The sequence below is a fragment of the Vulpes lagopus genome, chromosome 7 (genome assembly GCF_018345385.1).
Source record: "Vulpes lagopus strain Blue_001 chromosome 7, ASM1834538v1, whole genome shotgun sequence".
NCBI lineage: Eukaryota > Metazoa > Chordata > Mammalia > Carnivora > Canidae > Vulpes > Vulpes lagopus.
In genome coordinates, this window is record NC_054830.1 from 111,032,900 (window position 1) to 111,052,196 (window position 19,297).

Here is a 19,297-nt window from a genome sequence, read left to right on the forward strand (position 1 = left end):
GGTCATTCAGCAGCTCAGCATTGGGCTGCAGCGGACTACACCCTAGGGAGGGCAGGGGACGGGCACCCTGCCTCATTCCCCTCTGCCCTTAGTGCTGCACTCAAGCCTGGCTGGAAACAGCTGGCATCATGAGCACATGATGACCAGGCCACAGCAGTGACCCCTGCCTCAGTGGAACTGAAGTTGGCAAACCGTGTGGCTCAGATGTCCAGCTCCGGTGGGGCTCAGCCCATCCCAGTGCAGAATCCCAGTGGTGCTCCAGGTCCCAGGAGGGCCGGCGTACCGTGGAAGCTCACAGTGGCGGTAGGTGCAGGGGGCTCTGCAGGCTGCAGCTTGGTGCCAAGGCTTTCAGGCAGAGCTGCTGGGAAGGCTGAGAGGGCACTGTTGGTGCTCAGGACAAAAGGAATGCTGCCTAGCCGAGGAGTCTCCTGAAGAAGGGGGAGAGAAATCAGCAGCCAAAGTTACCTGGGGCGTTTGTTCCCTTTTGCCATTCATCCCAAGCATGATTGAAAACTATGGAAAAGGTCCCTGAGCTGCCAGGGTGAGATATGGTGTGGTGCTCAGCGGTGCTATTGGAGGTCTGGTTTGGTCCCCACTTGGCCTGGCAGGTGGCCTGTGGCCTACTAAGCTGAGGCAGCATATGGGGCACACCGTGAGCGATGTTCCGTGTCTGTTCCCCCAGATAGCTTCTCCTCAACCAGAGAGAAGGGGCTGGGAATGCAGAAGGGAAGAGAGAGGGCACTGCCCAGTTACCTGCTTCTTGGAAGGCTCCAAGCAAATGACAGATGTCCTGGGGAGCTCATGTGCGACCTGGGAGCCCAAGACCCAGAGCTAGCACTCCAGGGAGCAGGAGCCGGGTGGGGGCTTCTCTGCTCTAGGCCCAGTGCAGACCTGAGCTGGCAACAGCTCTGTCCCAGAGTCAAGACATGAACTCAGAGCCAGACACACCTGAGTTCAAGAGCTTGTACTGATCTGTCCTTGATACACAAGGAAGGCAAATAGACTCACCTGTAAAATGGAAATAGCACTAGTACCTCCTGCCTTCTAGGCCTGATGAGAGCTGATCTAAAATGCTTGGAGAATGCCTGATACAGGTGAGTTCACAGTCCAGAGCAGGACACATATGGGATAGATGTTCAGTTGTCTCAAGCCACATTTAGCTATAGTTGGTGGACACAAATGGCCTGAGCTGGTGGCCTCTCAGGGAGCATGCAACTCATTATACAGATGGAAAAAATCAAGACCCAGAGAAACTGGCCAAACCAGGAATAAAATGCTTCTTTCTAGAGCTGCCCCACTTCTTGGTGCAGGGGCCAGACCCCATATACAGGCCAGGCCACCATCTTGGGAGGGCTTCTCCGTCCACAACTCTGCCTTGACCTGCTCGGCTAAAGGGAGCCCTTCTAGACAACTACTTCTCTCCAATTATTAGTGTAACTTCCTCATAGACCTGGCCTCCCAGAGAGGAGGCCCAAACACTGACATGATTTATAACTTCACACAAACCTCCTGCATTGCCCTCAAAGGAAGGAGCGAGAAGTTCAGACATAAATGATGAACCCATTAAAATAAAAACACCCTCGAACTCCCCACAGTTCAGACAAGTAACGATTCCTTCCCAAAACACAATAATCCTCCCCCAAATCTGTTTATTACTCTAGCTTGGTATTTTTTGTGAAGGCACCTCTTACTTAGGACATATTTATGCTGCCTTTCACCTTGGAAATGATCCATGTTTCCCAAAGAAAACGGGCCTTTGTGTTACATATTCAAATGTTTTCACTGGAGGGTTTTGCAAATTTAAAAGAAAATGAATGTGTTTACCCAGAATATATTAATTTCAAATGATTTTTAGTGTGTGAGTTAATACAGCTGTAAGGCCAAAGGAAAACAGGTGGATCACCGTTGCCAGCAGGAAGCTGTGTCTCCAGCTCCACCCCTTGGTCTCTCACAGTGGGAATGCAGGACTTTGACTGGGCCCCATTCCGGTGGGGACCAGGGCTCCTGGCGTGTCTCTGACACCCCCTATGTCTCTTGAGCTTGCCTGTCCTAGCAGGAAGCTGGATCCAGAGCTCTAGCTCTGGCAGGAGTCACAGCTTCTGCTCAAGGCAAGCAGGTGTTCAGTCAGAGCCAGGGGCCTATGCCACACCAGCTGCAGGATTCTTAGACTTGTCATCATGCATAAAGAGGACAGTTGGGTTTCAGGGCAGTGAGTGAGCTCCCACCCCACTACTGATGGGATGATACTTTTTAAAAAAAAAATCCTTGGGGTAGCCCCAGTGGCGCAGCGGTTTAGTGCCACCTGCAGCCCAGGGTGTGATCCTGGAGACCCTGGATCGAGTCCCACATCAGGCTCTCTGCATGGAGCCTGCTTCTCCCTCTGCCTGTGTCTCTGCCTCTCTCTCTCTGTCTCTAGGAGTAAATAAATGAAATCTTTAAAAAAATAAAAATAAAAAAAATCCTTTTGCCAGTTTGCCAGTTGGCAAGTGATCAAGTCAGGGGCCTCTCAGTGGAGCTCCTTGGTGCCTTGCAGTTACATTCCACATCACAGGCCCCCTTTGTGCAGGGCATTGAGCTAGGAAGGCCAGGGGGCCTAGGACTGCATGCAGGGTCCCTTCAGTTGCTGTTGGCCTGGCTATGCCCCCGTAGTCTCCTCCATGCGAGCCTATCAGGACAAATAGGATAGGCGACCTAGTCACTGATTCACAGAAGGGTGGCAGCAGCTTCCTGGCCACAAAAGCCCATAGACCACGTTCATAGATGCATACATACAGGCTGGTCCCTGTGATCTGGGTTCCCACCACCTGCTAACCTCATCTCTTGGCCCCCATCCCTCCCCAAATACTCCAGCCCATGAATTTGCCCCCAGTTGAGAATGCTCTCCCCACCCCTTTGCTGCCACTTCATCTGTCAAGTGTCTGCATAATCCAGATAGGTACTGAGTTCTGCAGGCCCCTTGCAGGCCACTCATTGGAAACCGTGAGCAGACCCAAATCCGTCCTCGTGGAGCAAGTCTACAGGTAACAAGGACTAAGGAGAAAAATTAAAACACAAAGGGATAAGGAAAGTCAGATAAAAGGTAGAAATGCTAGAGGGGATGGCAAATGAAGGCCTTACTGAAAAGTTGATGTTTTGTCAACTTAATGGGAAAGTCACCAGTCCCTCCAAAGGTTCTTGTTCTGAACATCTGGACAGAGGACACTGGCTATATTCTTAAATAAGAGGAGGGGGGAGGAGCAGGTTTCAGGAAGGAAGCTCAGAAGCTCATGCAGACATGGTAAATGCTGGGTGTTATGCAGCCAGTTGGGTTTCTAAGTTTGAAGATGAAGGGACAGGTTGGACCAAGGAGCAGTGGTCAGCTGTGCCCAATGCTGAAGACAGCTCAGGGGGAGATGAGGACAGAGAGTTGGCCATTGGGTCAAGTTTGGCATGTGGGGGTGGCTGGAAAAGAGCCATTTCCACAGTTTGGTGGGGAAATGTCTGCCTGGAACTGGCTCAGGAGGCAATGGAGAGAGAAATTAGAGCCCCCAGATATGGGCAACTCTTTAGGAGGCTTCCAAGGACAAAAATAGGGCAGCACTGGGGAGAGAAGTTGGGGGAAGGAGAGGTCTGGGGGCTTTTTCCAAGATGGAAGTTAAAAGCTTTTTATGGACTGATGAGAATGCTCATTAGGAAGGGGGAAAGGGACCAGAGTAGGAGGAACGTGCCAGGGCAATGTCCTGGAACAGGCGGGAAAGGATGGGATCTGGAATGCAGCTGGGCATGGCAGACAATGCAGAACCAGAGGAGGGAAGGTGAGAACTGAGGAGGACACATGCCCCACCTCCCAGCCCACTCCAGGAGGAGGTGAGGGGAGGTGAGGCTCAGAGCCATGTCCCCTTAAGAGGCTGCAGTAGAAGCAATGTCGCCAGGTTTCCATTTTGAGAAGGTGAAGGAACATTCATACAAGGGTTTGAGGATATAGGACATTTTGCTCATGGCTGAACATAAGTTCCAGAAGATACACCGAAGGTTTGTGGGATGAGGGATGGCCCAGAGCCCCAGGCGACTTGTGAAGATGAACATGACCCTGAATGGAGAGCACAAAGAAAAGTGTCCTGATGTATCCCTATTTGTGGAGTTAGGGCAAGACTGGAAAGAGAGGGCTTGGGCAGATGGAGCATGCAGAGGCCTGAGGCCCTCTCTGTAGTCCTGCAGATGGAGAGATGGAGATCCAAGGAGGAATGGTCTCGGCCCCCAGCATGGCTCATGGAGACCTCATAGCCAACAGAGCGTACCCCTCCCTGTGAGCACCTGTGAGCAGTGTTTCAACTCCTGCCAGGGGAGGTGTCTTTACCCAGTAGACAGTCCTATATTTTTAAGTGAATGACTTATTCCATACCCTTGACTTTCAGTTTCATTTTGTTCTAGAATAGGGCCATGCATTTCAGCTCAGAGTTAGCCCTGAATTGGTCTTCCAGAGCTTCCAAGTGAGACTTGACTCCAGGTTTCTCTCAGAACCTGATCGGTAGAAGTAGATCCTCCAGCCCCATCCCAGACCTCCGGGATCAGAGCCACGGCGTGGGGCCAGTGTTTTAACAACCATACCCCCTCCCAGGGGATGCAGATATACACTATGGTTTGAAAACTTCCTGGGTAGGTCCACAGATTCTATCAAAGGTCGGGGCTGAGACAAAGGACAGTCTTCAAGGAGGTGCTGACCACTGGCCCTCTCACTGAAGAGGCCAGTTCACAGTCCCCAGTCCTGCAGACAAAGCTACCATCAGTAAAGGGACAAGCAGCGCAGGTGTAAGGAAGCTCGGGATTTCCTTTGTGAGTTGGAGAGTGGATCCTGCTCTATTCTGGCAAATCTTCCCACACCCCTGTCTGCAAGCACCCAGAGCTCCCTTCTGGTAATGCCCATCACACTTGGAATCCACTGATGACTCTCCTTCCCCCAGACAGCAAGCTCCATGTGGATAAGAACTACTACGCTCTTACTCCCTGCTGTCTGGAACACCTGCCCCTTGGGCGGTATTTAATAAATGTTAGCTGCATGGAATGAATTGACAGAGCTTTGTAAAACCAATCCAGACCATTAGTATGGCGCCTGACTCAGAGGTAGGGGTTCCTTCAGCCCTCCCCTGTTGCTCACCTCACCTCCCCCTGCTTTGCAGCATTTGCTGCTGTCATACTTGTAATATCTGTTAGGGGAAAATGCCCATCATCACTCTCATTTTTCAAAAATTTCTCAGCTGTTCTTGCACATTTTTTTCCATGTAAGTTTTAGAACTGTCTTGTCAAGACCCCACCAATTGATTTTAATTGCAATTAGATTAAATGCATGACTTAGTTTGGGGTAGCTTGTTTCTTAACCATAGTAAAGCTTCAGCTCCCAGAACATGTCTCTCCAATTATTCAAGTCTTTATTATGCCTTCAGTGAGGTTTTACAGTTTTTTCATTTAGGCCCAATGTGTTTTCTGTCAGATTGCTGTCAGTAAGTAAGTAAGCTTACTTATATGCTTTACTTATATGCTTATATGTCTTATATGCTATGGTACTGGCTCCCTTTCTGCAGTCACTTACTAAACCTTTCTACTTTGGGGTTCGTTATCTGGAGCATATACAGGTAAAATATCATTTTTCTATCCTTTTAATACTTCTCATTTCTTGCCTTCAATTGACAATCACACTGCTTCATGTTGAGAGTCTGATATTGCCTTCTTTCCTTTTTGCTTTTTTTTCCAACTTAATGTTTCATCATTCTGAAAAGAATGGTGCTATTTCTTCTTTTTATAGAGATATTCTTCATTGTAGGAAACAAATATCATTCTGTTCCTATTTTATTGAGGTTTTTTCCTCTAAGGAATTGATTTTGAATTTTTCTCAAAAGCCCTTTCACTGTCTAGCAAGAGAACCAAATGATTTTTCCTTTTTGACTGCTTTGATCTGGGAGGTGATTAATTACAGATTTCCTGATAGTTAGCCATTGAAACATATTATATTTGATCATGCTAGCCTTGATTTGCCAGTATGTCACCTGGGATTTTGGTATATCAAGTCCTACATGAGTTAGGTCCATAGTCATCTTTTTTGTGCTCCCTTTGGCATGTTTTGGTTCCTAGGTTATAGAGGCTTCACGATACAATCTGCATCTTCTCTGTCATATTCTCTAGGAAGTATCCATTCCTTAAATGTACAAAAGAAACTTCCTATGAAATGACTCAGGGTATCTTGGGGTTAATAGCACTTTTTTAAAAACACCTTTTTTGAGGTGTAATTGATTTACCAAAAAAAGACACATACTTAATGTATACCATTTGTATACTAGGACATGTATACATGGGACATGCCCATGATACATCACCACAATCTAAGTAATACTTGTCTCTATCACCTCCAAAAGTTTCCTTGTGTCCCTTCGTTTTCGTTTTTCTTATCTTTTTGTTTGTGGTAAAAAGCGGTCACATGAGATCTACCCTCTTAATCGATTCTTAAATGTACAATACGATGTTGTCGACTATAGACCTTATGCTATGCAGAAGATCTCTAGGACTCATTCATCTTGTGTAACTGAAAAGTAGCACTTGAAAATGTTTTAAATATTCTCTTCTTGATTAGTTCTCAATACTTTTAAGTTTCCATTTTTTTACTAGAAGTATATTCAACATACGGTATTCTATTAGTTTCAGGTGTGCATCATAGTAATTCAGTATTCATTATGAAATGATGCCCATGATAAATCTAGTCACCATCTGTCACCAGACACAATTGTTACACAGTATTATTGATTCTATCCCCTACACTATATATTACGTACCCTTGACTTATTTTATAACTGGAAGTGTGTACCTCTTCATCCCCTCACCTGTTTTGCCCCCTCCACAAGCCCTCCACCCTCTGTTCACCAGCAGTGTTTTTCCTGTGTCTGTGATCTGTTTCTGCTTTGTTTTGTTTGCTCATTTGTTTTGCTTTTTAGATTCCAGGTATGAATGAAATAATATGGCATGTGTCTTTCTGTGTTTGATTCCACACTGTCTGATTTTACTTAGCATAATACTCCCTAGGTCCTTCGATGATGTCACAAATGATATTTCATTCTTTTTATGGCTGGGTAATATTCTACTGTATAGATACATATCTCCTTTATCCAGTCCTCTATGGATGGACACTTTATATTGCTTCCATATCTTGGCTATTGTAAATAATGCTGTAGTGAACATCAGTAGGCATATATTTCTTTGGGTTGGTGTTTTTGTTTTCTTCAGATAAATACCCAGAAGTGAAATGGCTGGATCATAGGGTAACTTTCAACTTTTTGATGAACCTCTACACTGTTCTTCACGGTGGTTGCATCAATTTATATTCATACCAGCAGTGCTCAGGGTTCTCTTTCTTCCACTTTCTCACCAACACTTGTTACTGTCTTTTTGATACTAGCCAACCTGACAGGTGTGAAGTGAGATCTCATTGTGGTTTTGATTTGCATTTCCCTGATTATGAGCGATGGTGACCATCTTTTCATATCCTTGTTGGATCTATATGTCGTCTTTGTAAAAATGTCTATTCAAGTCCCCTGTCTATTTTTTAATTAGGTTAATTGTGGATTTTTAATATTAAGTTGGGTAGGTGCTTTAAACATATTTTGGATACTAACTCCTTAGCAGATGTAGGATTTGCAAATATCTTCTTCCATTCAGTAGGTTGCCATTTCATTTGTTGATCATTTCCTTTGCCGTGCAAAAGCTTTCTAGCTTGATGTAGTCTCATTTGTTTATTTTAGCTTTTGTAGCCCTTGCCTGAAGAGACATGTCCAAAAAAAAGATTGCCAAGACTGATGTCAGAGAGCTTACCAGCTATTTTCCTCTAGGAGTTTTTTGGTTTTAGGTCTTACATTCAAGTCTTTAATCCATTTTTAATTTATTTTTGTATATGGTATAAGAGAGTGGTGCGATTTAGGTTTTTTGCATGTAGCTGTCCAGTCTTCCCAACACTGTTTATTGAAGAGGCTGTCTTTTACCCATTGTATGTTCTTGTCTTCTTTGTCATGGATATGTGGATCAATATATATGTGGAGTTTTTTTGTGGGCTGTTACATTGATCTGTATGGGTTTGTTTTTTGGGTTGGGGTGTATGTGTGTGTGTGTGTGTGTGCACACGTGCGCACATGCATTCATGCCAGTACCAGACTACTTTGATTACTATAGTTTTATAGTATAGTTTGAAATCAGGGAGAGTGAAACTTTCAGTTTTCTTCTTTCTCAAGATTGCTTGGTCTATTTGGGTTTTCTGTGGTCCATACAAATTTTAGAATTCTTTGTTCTAATTCTGGATGGAGATTGCATTGAATCTGTGGATTGCTTTGAGTACAATGGACATTTTAGCAATATTAATTCTTCCAGTCCATGAGCACAGAATATTTTTTGCATGTTCGTGTCGTCTTCACTTTCTTTCATCAAAGACTTAGAGTTTTCAAAGTTCAAGTCCTTTACCTCCTTGGTTAAGGTTATTCCTAGGTATTTTACTCTTTTTGATGCAATCACAAATGGATTAATTTCTTAATTTCTCTTTCTGATTGCCTGTTAGTAGTGTATGGAAATGAAACCAATTTCTGTTTACTGATTTTGTACCCTTTGAGTTTACTACAGGCATTTATCAGTTCTTGTAGTTTTTTGGTGGAGTCTTTAGGATTTTCTACATATAGTATCATGTCATCTGCAAATAGTAACTGTTTACTTCTTCTTTTCCAATTTTGCTGCATTTTATTTCTTTTTTCTTGCCTAATTGCTATGGCTAAAACTTCCAGTACTATGTTGCATAAAAGTTGCAAGAATTGGCAACCTTGTCTTATTCCTGATCTTAGAGAAAAAGGTCTCAGCTTTTCACCATTGAGTATGATGTTCATCATGGGTTTGTCATCTGTGACCTTTATTATGTTGGTGTACATTCCTTCTATATCGACTTTGTTGAGAGTTTTTCATTAATGTTCCCTTTTAAGTGATCTATTTCATTGGGATTTTCAGATTTATTACCTATCATTAAATATAATACTTTCATATTTTTTTAATTCCCTATGTTCTTTCTCTATTTTTTTCATTGATCAAACTTGTCAAAGATTTGGCTATCTTATTAATATATATATAACAAACCAAGTCTTTTATTTATTTATCAGTTCTAGTCTTTTTTGACTGATTCAGTCATTTCTGCTTCTCTATTGATCCTTACCTCACATTCTTTGGATCTACTTTATGTGTGCTAGGCAGGCTTGTATAAATAAATGGTGATATAGCAGAAGTTTATTAACTCCTAGGTCATGGCCACCCACACTGTAGAACTCTGGGCGCTCTACCACCTTCTCCAATTCCCCACTGGTCCAATGCTCCTAGGTCCCCCAGTTCAAGCTCTGTGCTCTTGAATTACACCTTCCTGATCAAAACTCTACTATCTATTCAACTTGAACCCCATTCCTCCCTCTTCCAAATTCACAGTGTAGGGAAGTTGTCTAGATAAGTTATTATTTCTTTTCTTTTTGAACAAAAGGGAGTCTGAGAAAGGAGATCCACTTCCATGTTCTAAGCAGCCCTCTAGATATGTCTTAGCTAGAGCCCCATTTACCTCTTCCATCCCAGTGACCTGATCTACAAGACTCTTCTGTCGTACCTGGAACTTTTCCCCAAAACTGCCAACAAAGAAAACCTAGGAAATGATTTAGGTTGTGTTGTTGTTGGGTCTCTGTGTGCTTTGTCCTAGGATGCCTCTAAGTTCAATATTACAGAAATAGCTCTGAGCTATTCTGAAGGTGGGTTCATGCCCTTTGCTGATTGTCCATTTGGCTTTCTCCTCAGCCCCCCAGCTTTACCCCATAGGTGAACCAGAGGAAAGATTTGAAACTCAGACTGAGTTAATTGGATTAGCAGCTTCCTAAGGAGTTTTGAGAGGAGTTGCACAGTCCATTTCTCACAACAAGGGAATGAAGTTTTTTCTTTGTCCTCAGCCTTCCCAAGCTAGATCACTAGAAATCTTGCTCATGTTCCAGGATTAACAGTGTTACCTCCTTCTACATAAGCATCAACATGTTCTACCTCTGGTCCCATGAAAAATCTCTGTCCTAAAGTACTGGGACACTTTCTTTTATCAGACAATAGGAGCTTCCAGATACCTTTGGGAAAATGTAGCAGCATATTTAAGGAAGAATCCATCTTCCACCTTTCCAGAATAGGTGTGTTGAGTTTAATATCCAGGGGTCTTTACATAAGCTAATTGGAAGCCATTTTGGAAGTATGTAAAGTAAAATATATAGATAGGTAAGAGCCCTCAATCCCATTGAAAATGATAATTATTTTACTTCCTGGGCCCAGAGCTAGGGATGAGAGGGAAGATACTCCAGACAATCTTCACTTCCTCCAGGCATCTCCCACATTCCTCCCCATCTCACCATCTGTGGTGGATGCCAATACCTTACCCACCTGTGTTCTTCCCATGAATGGACCAGGTTACATCCTCAGTGCTGACCTTGACTGGCAGGGCTCATAGCTGAGCCAAGGAGGGCACACTTGCCTTTCACCCATGGTGCTGGGGGTGAGAAGTAGAGAAATAACTATGATCCCCTGGAAAATCAATGGACTTCCCCAGAGTGGTGATATAATTAGTAGCACTGCCAGAAAGTGATCATAAGTGCTTTGTGAAGCACTTCCTGCAAAAAATTAAGCCCCTGTCCAATGGCTTTCCGATAACAGAAATAATGTATCTGAATTTTATTCATTCAGAAATAAATGTGCAGCGGCTATTGCCCTTTATGTGTAGCAGCTAAACAGCATTCAATATCTAGATGTCTTTCTGATCATATTTAGAATAATGGCAAAAGTCATGAATTACAGGGCACACAGCCTGACACATTTATTGCTTACAATCCATTTTATAGCCCTCTCTTTTAGGGCTTGAGTTGCTGAACAGGATGATTGTAAGCTATTTACAGAGAGAACTGCAGAGTTGCCTCCGGGTCCACCCTCTGGAGCAGGTCTCAGGGCCAGACACAGGCTTGAGGCCAGGTGTGGGCCCTCTCTGACCAGCACCAACTTCATCCACAGTGCCACCTGTCATCCGCGTGTATCCAGAGACCCAGGCACAGGAGCCCGGGGTGGCAGCCAGTCTGAGATGCCACGCAGAGGGCATTCCTATGCCCAGAATCACTTGGCTGAAAAATGGAATGGATGTCTCCACCCAGATGTCAAAACAGCTCTCCCTATTAGGTAAGAACGGCCCTCAGTGCCTTTCTGCTATCCTCATCAAGTTCAAGCTGACACTTCCCCCAGCAGCGGAAGTGTTTCTAAGTCCGATGTGTTGGGAGTGAACAAATGTTTCCCCAAATTCTCCTGCTATCTGGACTCACACAGGTCTTGTGGGCTTTCTGAATGCAGTGATGATAAGCTGTCAATCAGGTCCCAGGTCAACAGTTTAGTTCAGCTGTTCCAGCCCAACAAAAGCATTGGCTGCCCCCAGCCCTGCTGAAGGGTTGTGTTTTTAACCTCACCACTCTGAATAGAAGGGAGATGGGAGGGAGGTGGGAGGTCCCAACTGAGAGCAGACCATCTGGAGCACTGTCCTTCCCACAGCCAACGGAAGCGAGCTCCACATCGGCAGTGTCCGGTATGAAGACACAGGGGCATATACCTGCATTGCCAAAAACGAAGTGGGCGTGGACGAGGATATCTCCTCACTTTTCATCGAAGACTCGGCTAGAAAAACCCGTGAGTCCACTCTTGCCTTTGAGCTTCTTGCACCGGTTGGGGGGTGTTGGGTGCAAGAGGACCAACTGACTGGGGCCGCAGCCACCATCTATGAGCCCCTGAAGACAAGGGTAAACTCCTATATTCTTCCATGCTCACAGCTGGGGGCAGAGGGGGCCCAGAGGTGAGCAGATCTTCCCTGGCAACCTAGACAACACAGAGACAGGGAAACTCACTGGACAGCAGAGAGCGCCCAAGACCACAAGGAAGCTTGCATACCCTAGCCCCAGGTCTGCCTCCTACTCGCCCTATGACTAGAATCTCTGGCCTCACCCACAGACCACAGTCCTCCATACTATCACCCAGCAGCCAATGATGTACATTCACTATATGATAGACTAGATGCCAGTTCAATAATTGTATCACATGCTGCCGTCCCACTGGGGCCCAGGAAGTGGCCTGGGCACACGTGCACACATAACCTTTGCTCCAGGGATCATAGCCTACCTAGTGTGCCAAGTGTGCCCTCCCTTGTAGCCACTGCTCTGCAGGTGTGATTCCGTGGACACAGGTGATAGATATGATCTCTTGCCCTTGTTCAAAGACTCCACTCTGAGTCTTCATCATCAAAGGAGACCGTCAAAAGTGTTTCAGATGGTCTTCCTAGGGGAATCCTAGCTGAAAATCAATATGGCTTCTAGAAGTGAACCAAGAGCTCTGGGAGAGATGGTGCTTGCTCCTTGTCAACCACAGAAGTGGAAGATCCCATTCATTTCTATGATCCTGATTTCAAAGATTGATTAGAAATCAAAAGTGTCCTGAGACCTGGAAACATTGGTCCACATTCAGAATCCTATCAGAGTGCTATTGCTGGGGCAGAGGGTGATGGGGACTCCACACATGATGGATTAGGTAGTAGTACATCCATGAATGGAATCACTAAGATAAAGATGCTGACATTGCATTGTTCTTTTTTCCTTCTCTCAATCATGTTCCTGCTTTTCTGATTCTCTGATGCTGTAGTTGCAAACATTCTGTGGCGAGAGGAAGGTACCAAGCCTGCTCCTTCTGTGTTGTGCTTGTGATCACCTGTGTTCATGCTTCCATCATGGGCCATATTTCCTTGTGCCGCTATCAGCTTTTCCAGATAGCAAATGGTCCCCACAAGTGGGGTGCGCCTACAAGATCAGATGGGAGGGAGCAGGTCAATGTCAAACTCAAGTGGCACACAGTGAGAAGCAGATATAAACCCTGCTAGTGCCTTTAATGGGCACTAGTCCATTAGAACTTAAAAGTAGGAAGTTGCCATCTAAAGCTGTTTGAAATGGTCACTGAAGCAGATGCCAGTCACTGAAGCAGACTACTTGGCAGGGGTTCCTGGTCGGACTGGGCCTTCAACATTTTTCTAGGAGCTGATACTAGTATTGGGGTTTAGTGATTACTTTGAGGAAATGGCAAAGGAAACAGCCGCCATGGTTTCTGTAAATGTATACTTACAGGTATATTTTTAAATGAATAGACTTTTAAAATTTGTATGTATCAAACCATCTTTAGGTATTAGGTTGGGCCTTTTAAAAAGCTGCCATTTTTTTTACATCAAAAATGGTCTAGTACTGACAATTTCATGCGGTTCAAAAAATAGCAGGCCCAGGTGGGAACTGGGTTACAGAGCCCAAGTCACTATGTGGGGTGCATGTGCATTTGCCCAGAGTTCAGATTCCCTTGAGGTAACCTGTTCTGCAGTTTCATGGATGCAGGGGGGGGTCAGGGAGAAGTATGAGAAGTAGCAGAATGCACCATGTGATTTCAGGGTGAAGCACAAAATCTCCCTCTTTAAAAGCCAGCTTACTTCCTATCTTATTTTCCCTCATGAGTGTTCCCCCTGGCGTTGCCTAGAGTCTCGCATATGAATGCATACACAGACACAGAACAATTTCCTGAACGTCCTCGGGCACTGCTGCTTCCAGTAAGTCTGAGAGCAAAACAGAAGCAGAGCCTGAAAAATGAGGAACTGATGCCAGTAGGCTTTAGGATTCCTTGGAAAGACAAGTTGTAGCAACTGCCACTCATCATGGACAATTTTCCCCTGATCCAGCTCCTAGGCCCCTGAGGTACACAGCTTTCCCTCTGTATCTTTAAGAAGTGATAATTTCCTAAAGGGAGTTCAGGACAAAGAGGCTCAAGTTTCAAAAGTGGAGACCAGCAAAGAATGCAGGAGGCCCTGGGGTGTATGAGATACAGCCATAGAGGCCCCACCTTAAGGCCAACCTGAGAACCGCCCCCCCCCCCCCCCCAACGGCTTTCGGGCTCGGTGCTGGCGGGTGCTGCGCTCACGGGACAGCATAGTGGCAAACAAATCCATGCTGCCCGGATAGCCCGCCACTTGAACCCTTCACAGCTAGAACCCAAAGCTGGGGGCAGGGAAACAATAGGAGCCCAAACAGACAGGGTGGCTGGCCGGCCGCAGGGAATTGTCCGGTCTCTACCAGAGAAATGAGGTGAGGGGGGCTCACCGCAGCAAGGAAAGCTCCTTCGTGCCACCTTCGGAGAAGCCATGCTCGGACAGAGCCTTCCGGGGGGCTGGATCCTGAGGCTGGCTCTCCTGGGAAGCCACTCGTTTGTTGAGGCCCACATCCGTGGCCGGCTGTGAGGAAGGCACTGTGCCTAGCCTGACCAGGGGCCACGGTGGCAAGCCCACATCGAGTCCCTGAGCTCTCAAGCTTACCTTGCTAGCTTTCGGCTATCCACGTCCCAGGAGGCCGTCCCTGGCGTCTCCAGTTTGGCAGGCTCTTCAGCCCATAGGTCTGAGCAAAAGACGTTTGCCAGGTGAGCATCGACAGGCAGGCCCCGCTGGGACAGGATACACAGGGACAGAGCACGTAGTGCCAGGAGCTAGGATGCCCCGGGAGCTGAGGCAGAAGCTGCGTAGGCGGCCGCTTCAGCTAACACTCAGCCGCCTAGGACTCCCCACTGGAACCTGGGCAGGGCGCTCCCAGGCCCTACTAGCTTCTGCGAGGCTGGGGTCAAGTTGTTCCCAGTGGCCGAGCCCCTCCTGCCCAGAGCCCCTCCTGCCCAGATCCCTGTGTCAGGGAATCAGGGACCTTGGGCCACACTGGGAACCACAGGCACTGGTACTTCCTGGGGGCCCAGGGCCCAGAAAACTGCCTGCAGAGCCACTGGAAGCAGCTGGAATGCTGGCTCCTATTTCCTCTTGTATTGGTTTCTAACACTAAAAACTTAGCCAGATAGTCAAGTCTGTGCACCAGGCTTCTCAGCATGCTAGGAAGGAGCGTGTTCTTCATATATTTAATTTTCTTAGCATTTATGGAAATCTGTTGCGTGTTCTACCTTCCCAAGAAATAAAGAGAGGGAGAGAGAAAGGAAGAACTCACACCTTGCCTATTTTTTTTTTTGCCATGTTTACCTCTTATAGAGAGGTGTACGGTGATGCCACAGAGCCCAGGGGCCGGACCCCTGCTCTGGCACAAATGCAGGTGGCCTCAACCAAGCCCCTTCCCTTCCTTGGACCTCGGGGGTTTTTATGTCTTTATAATAAGGAGGCAGAACTGGCTCATCCCAAGGCCACTTCTCTGCTAGTCTGAGATTTCTCCCCCGAGGCCCACACCTGGGCAGGGGTGGGAGCAGGCAGGGGGGCATGACCAGGCCACCACCCTGTTGTCTGACGTGGGGCTGCCACAGAGCAACTGCTGAGGCGGAGGTGGCAGCCAGCTGTCCTTAAGGAGGGCTTTGCTGGCACCGACGGGCCAGGATTTAACTGGCACAAAGCAGTACCAGCCACAGCATTCTTAGGCCATGTTCCAGGGAATGGTGCTATAGACAAACATGTTTTAAAAAATAAATAAGAGCCTTTGCTTTTATGGCATGATCTGGGCCATCTGACTGGACTAGTTGACAACAGTCAACCAAGGGAGACTCTGACTTCAGAATAGGAAAGATCAAATGTATGTGAGAGCCAAGACTGTCATATATTTGAAAACTTGTGTTGGTGGCCAGTCCTAGATGCCCTAGGGCAGAGGTGCGTGTCTGGAAGGATAGCCTGGGATTGCAGAGCCCTCCGGCACTTTGTCCCCATGCTGCCCACACACCACCTGCTCATCCCACATCACCTTGACCTGCACTTATACATTGGGCCTGGACCGCATGCACCCAAACCGCAGGTTTCTTGTGTGCCCAGCATGTCCTATGACCCTGCAGTGCATCTGGATAGGAGGGTGGGGGCTAGCTGCTAAGAGGGCGATGCATAACCATGGCCATGTTTGCTCCTCCCAGGCCTTAGTGTGGGAAACATGTTCTATGTCTTCTCCGATGATGGCATCATCATCCTGCACCCCGTGGACTGTGAGATCCAGAGGCACCTCAAACCCACTGAGAAGATCTTCATGAGCTATGTAAGTGTCTGTGCCAGGACACAGACAACATCCTCAAAGTCAGTCTTACATCATGTGTGCCCCTCGATTTCGGAAATTCTGTTTTCTATGTGTGGTGTTGTTCCACATGTGTTCCAAGGCTCCAGAGAAAGTACCCATGAAGCTAAGAGTTGAAGGTGTCCTTCCTTGTTTCAGACTTCCGTGCACAGAGCCCTAGGTGAGACCCAGGGCTTACAGATGGGTTTCTCTGCTCTACAAGTTCACTGAGGAAGGATGGAGACAGCAGTGTGAATAGACAGCCAAACAGGTGCCTCTAGAAGCAGGTGCCACTAGAAGCAGAAAATGTCACGTCACATCCGGGGACTTGCACATACTCTGTGTGCCTGAGATTAGGGTGACCATAGACTGGGGTCAAAGCCAAGGAGTATTAATGTTCTATCTTAAGAATTCTAGGGACATCTGGAGGCCTTGAAGTGAAGCACGGCCATGGTGGGGCTGCTTCAGAACACGTGCAGGGCCCCAGCAAAGAAGCAGGTGCACAGGATGTTGTGATCATCCACGTGAGAGAGGGTAGTGACCTAGCCAAGCCAGGGGCAGTGGCAAAGGGGATAGTTGAGTGTATCTTAGTGTTATTCACAGGTGACATCAACGGGCACCACAAGCGTAATCCAGGGTCTTGCTAGGGGGGGGGCACAGTGCCCTTCACTCAGGAAGAGGAGGAGAGGCAGGTTAGGGGGATACAGCTCCTTCTCTGTCTGGGGCTGGGGATCCCAAAAGCAGAGCAGATTGTCTCCTCCTCAAGGAGTTGAGGGTGCCCTATGATGCCCTGAGTTTGAGATGCCCATGGGACACAAGCATAGAAACATCCAGAAGATGGGGAGCAGGAAGGAAAAGGCAGTGGTGAGCTGGAGAGTCCTCAGCTCTCTGGCAGGCAAAAGAAGTAGCTTTAAGGAAGCCTGGAGAACATGTGTCACAGAACCTAAGGATCACCGAGTTTACAAAAGGAAGGGGTTCTCAACCAGTCAATAGAGGAGGTTCTCAGTGACTCCTAAGGAACCAGGGGAGAGAGCATGAAGCATGAGATTGCCCTGAGTGTCACAGGTGCTACAAAGTATGAAGCCCACTGCACAGTGGCAATGCACCATGAACTTAGGCCGAAGAGGTGATGGCTGGCAGCAGTTCCAGGAACACCCCTGTAGCCCCCAAGACCCAGCTGTCCAGAGGTGTCCTCCAGACTGTGCTTCCTCCCACACCCACACCCCAGGGCTCTGTCCCTCCCATTGGTTTCTCACTTGGCCTTGTGTTGGTGGTCACTTGCATAAGGTAAAAACCTTAGCTACTTTATGGTAGAACAATGGCATTAACCCAAAAGAGTCCCCTACAAGCCCCCACGTGCCCTCTGCTTGGGGACATACAGTGCATGAACAGGTGAGCATGGAGCTGGAGCTCATGGTGGAAGTGGGTAGGGCCCCAGTGAGTTCCCGCAGCCACCTTGTTGCATTGCCATGCTGGCTTTTGGCGTGTCTCAGGCTGTTGCATTCTTCACATTTGTAGCTCTGGAACAGCTGTTTTCTGGGCTGTTTGATATGAATTATTTTTTTAGATGTGTTACCCCTGATGAATTTTTCTTCCACTCAGTAGCCATGAAACCATCAAGAAAGAGTGGTTCTAGTTAATTTCTAGCAGTTAGGTTTAAATAATTGTTCCCTGTCACATGGGCATTAATTTCTCATAGATTTGCAATAACCTAATCTGTAGCTCGAGGGTAATCTCTAAAATCCTAACCACGACTCACATTTCCTAAGAAGCTAGAACAAGACACAGTAAAGACAGGCCCTGCAGAACTTTCAGGCAGCACAGGACCACGGTTAGCTATAGAACAACCCCAAACAACAGTGTTCTTCTCTAGAAAATGCCCAAACACCTCCCAAGAGGGTTATCGTGAAGCAAGCCTCTTGTTAAAGCGCTGAGCAAGAAGGAAGTTGGTACATCTTCTCTCGGGCATCTCTGCTGGATGAGGCATCCACTCTGTGCAGTGGGAAGCCTCACGTGTAGTAGATAAGGGCACAGGCTTCTGAGCAGGGCACCCCTGGGTTCATAGCCCACCTCTGTTGCTCAGTAGGCTGAGTGGCTTTAGACAAGTGACCTAATCCCTCCAAGCCTCTGTTTTCTCACATATGAATTGAGGTAGTTGGTGAGGATTTAATGTGATACCGGGCAGTGGCTAGGGTAGAAGGTAAAAGCTCTGCCCCAAAGTGATTACAGTCATTTAGGAAAGAACTGGAAAGTAGATAAACTCAGGGATTTAGGAGGCTCCATAGTCCTTGGTGACTCACTCGTGGCAGACCGTAGGGGAGAAGGAAGCAGCAAGGGTGATGGTCATACTTGGTCTTGGCTGGCCAGCTGCTAATGAAGAGCCAGCAGAAGGAGCAGGTATGGAGGAGAGGAGCAGCTCAGGAGCTGCGTTTGAGGAGGCTGTGGGAGAACCAGGCAGGAACTGGAGAAGGTGGTTCTGAACTAAAGACACAGATCTGGGAGCCATCTACATATGGGTGTTGGCTAAAGCCAGGGCAGTAAACAAGACCACCAAGGGTGTGAGTGAGTGGTTTGAGTTGAACACTTGAACAGAACCCTGCGGGGCAGGGGCAGGGGGCAGTAATTAAGGGACAGGCAGACTAAGAGGGACCACGAGGAGACTGAGACAGAGGGGGCCAATGTCATGATGAAAAACATGAGACTGTGTATCATGGAAGGTAAGGGAAAAGAAGGTCCCCCTTTTCGCTCATTTATTCATTCAACAAATACACTTGAGGCCCTCATTTTGTGCCAGGCACTTTACTAGGTGCTAAGGATCTAACGGTGAAGGAGATGGACACAGAGCCTGCTGTCACAGAGCAATCTAGTGACAGAAGAGAGCCTAAACAGAGGTAGACAAATCAGTGCATAAAGTCAGGTGGCAAATGACAAATGCAGCAAGATACAGGAGTGAGATAGGTCGGTGGTGTTAGGTCAATGAACACGCAGGCCTAGGGCAAGAGGGGGGCATGAGGAAGGAAAAGCAAGCATGCCATGTACATGGAGCATGGTGGGTAAGGGCAAGAAAAGCTGAAGGTCAGAGGAATAGCAAAAGCCAGAGTGGACAGGACCTTGTAGGCTTCAGGGAAGACTTGGATCCTATTCTGAGTGAGAAGGAATGTTAATGG

The 19,297-nt window shown here is 47.0% G+C and overlaps 1 protein-coding gene across 6 annotated transcripts in view; it reads left to right on the forward strand.

The window, feature by feature from the left end:
* Window positions 1-19,297, forward strand: part of FSTL4 (follistatin like 4) — a 558,936-nt gene that overhangs the window by 516,660 nt on the left and 22,979 nt on the right. For 5 of the 6 annotated variants that reach the window (XM_041764231.1, XM_041764228.1, XM_041764229.1 and 2 more), the window contains 4 exons: window positions 11,068-11,229; window positions 11,593-11,727; window positions 12,730-12,756; window positions 15,997-16,115. In XM_041764231.1, coding sequence (XP_041620165.1) covers window positions 11,068-11,229; window positions 11,593-11,727; window positions 12,730-12,756; window positions 15,997-16,115 — 443 coding nt within the window. The remainder of the gene's footprint in view (window positions 1-11,067; window positions 11,230-11,592; window positions 11,728-12,729; window positions 12,757-15,996; window positions 16,116-19,297) is intronic. The other variant, XM_041764232.1, reaches the window with a different exon arrangement.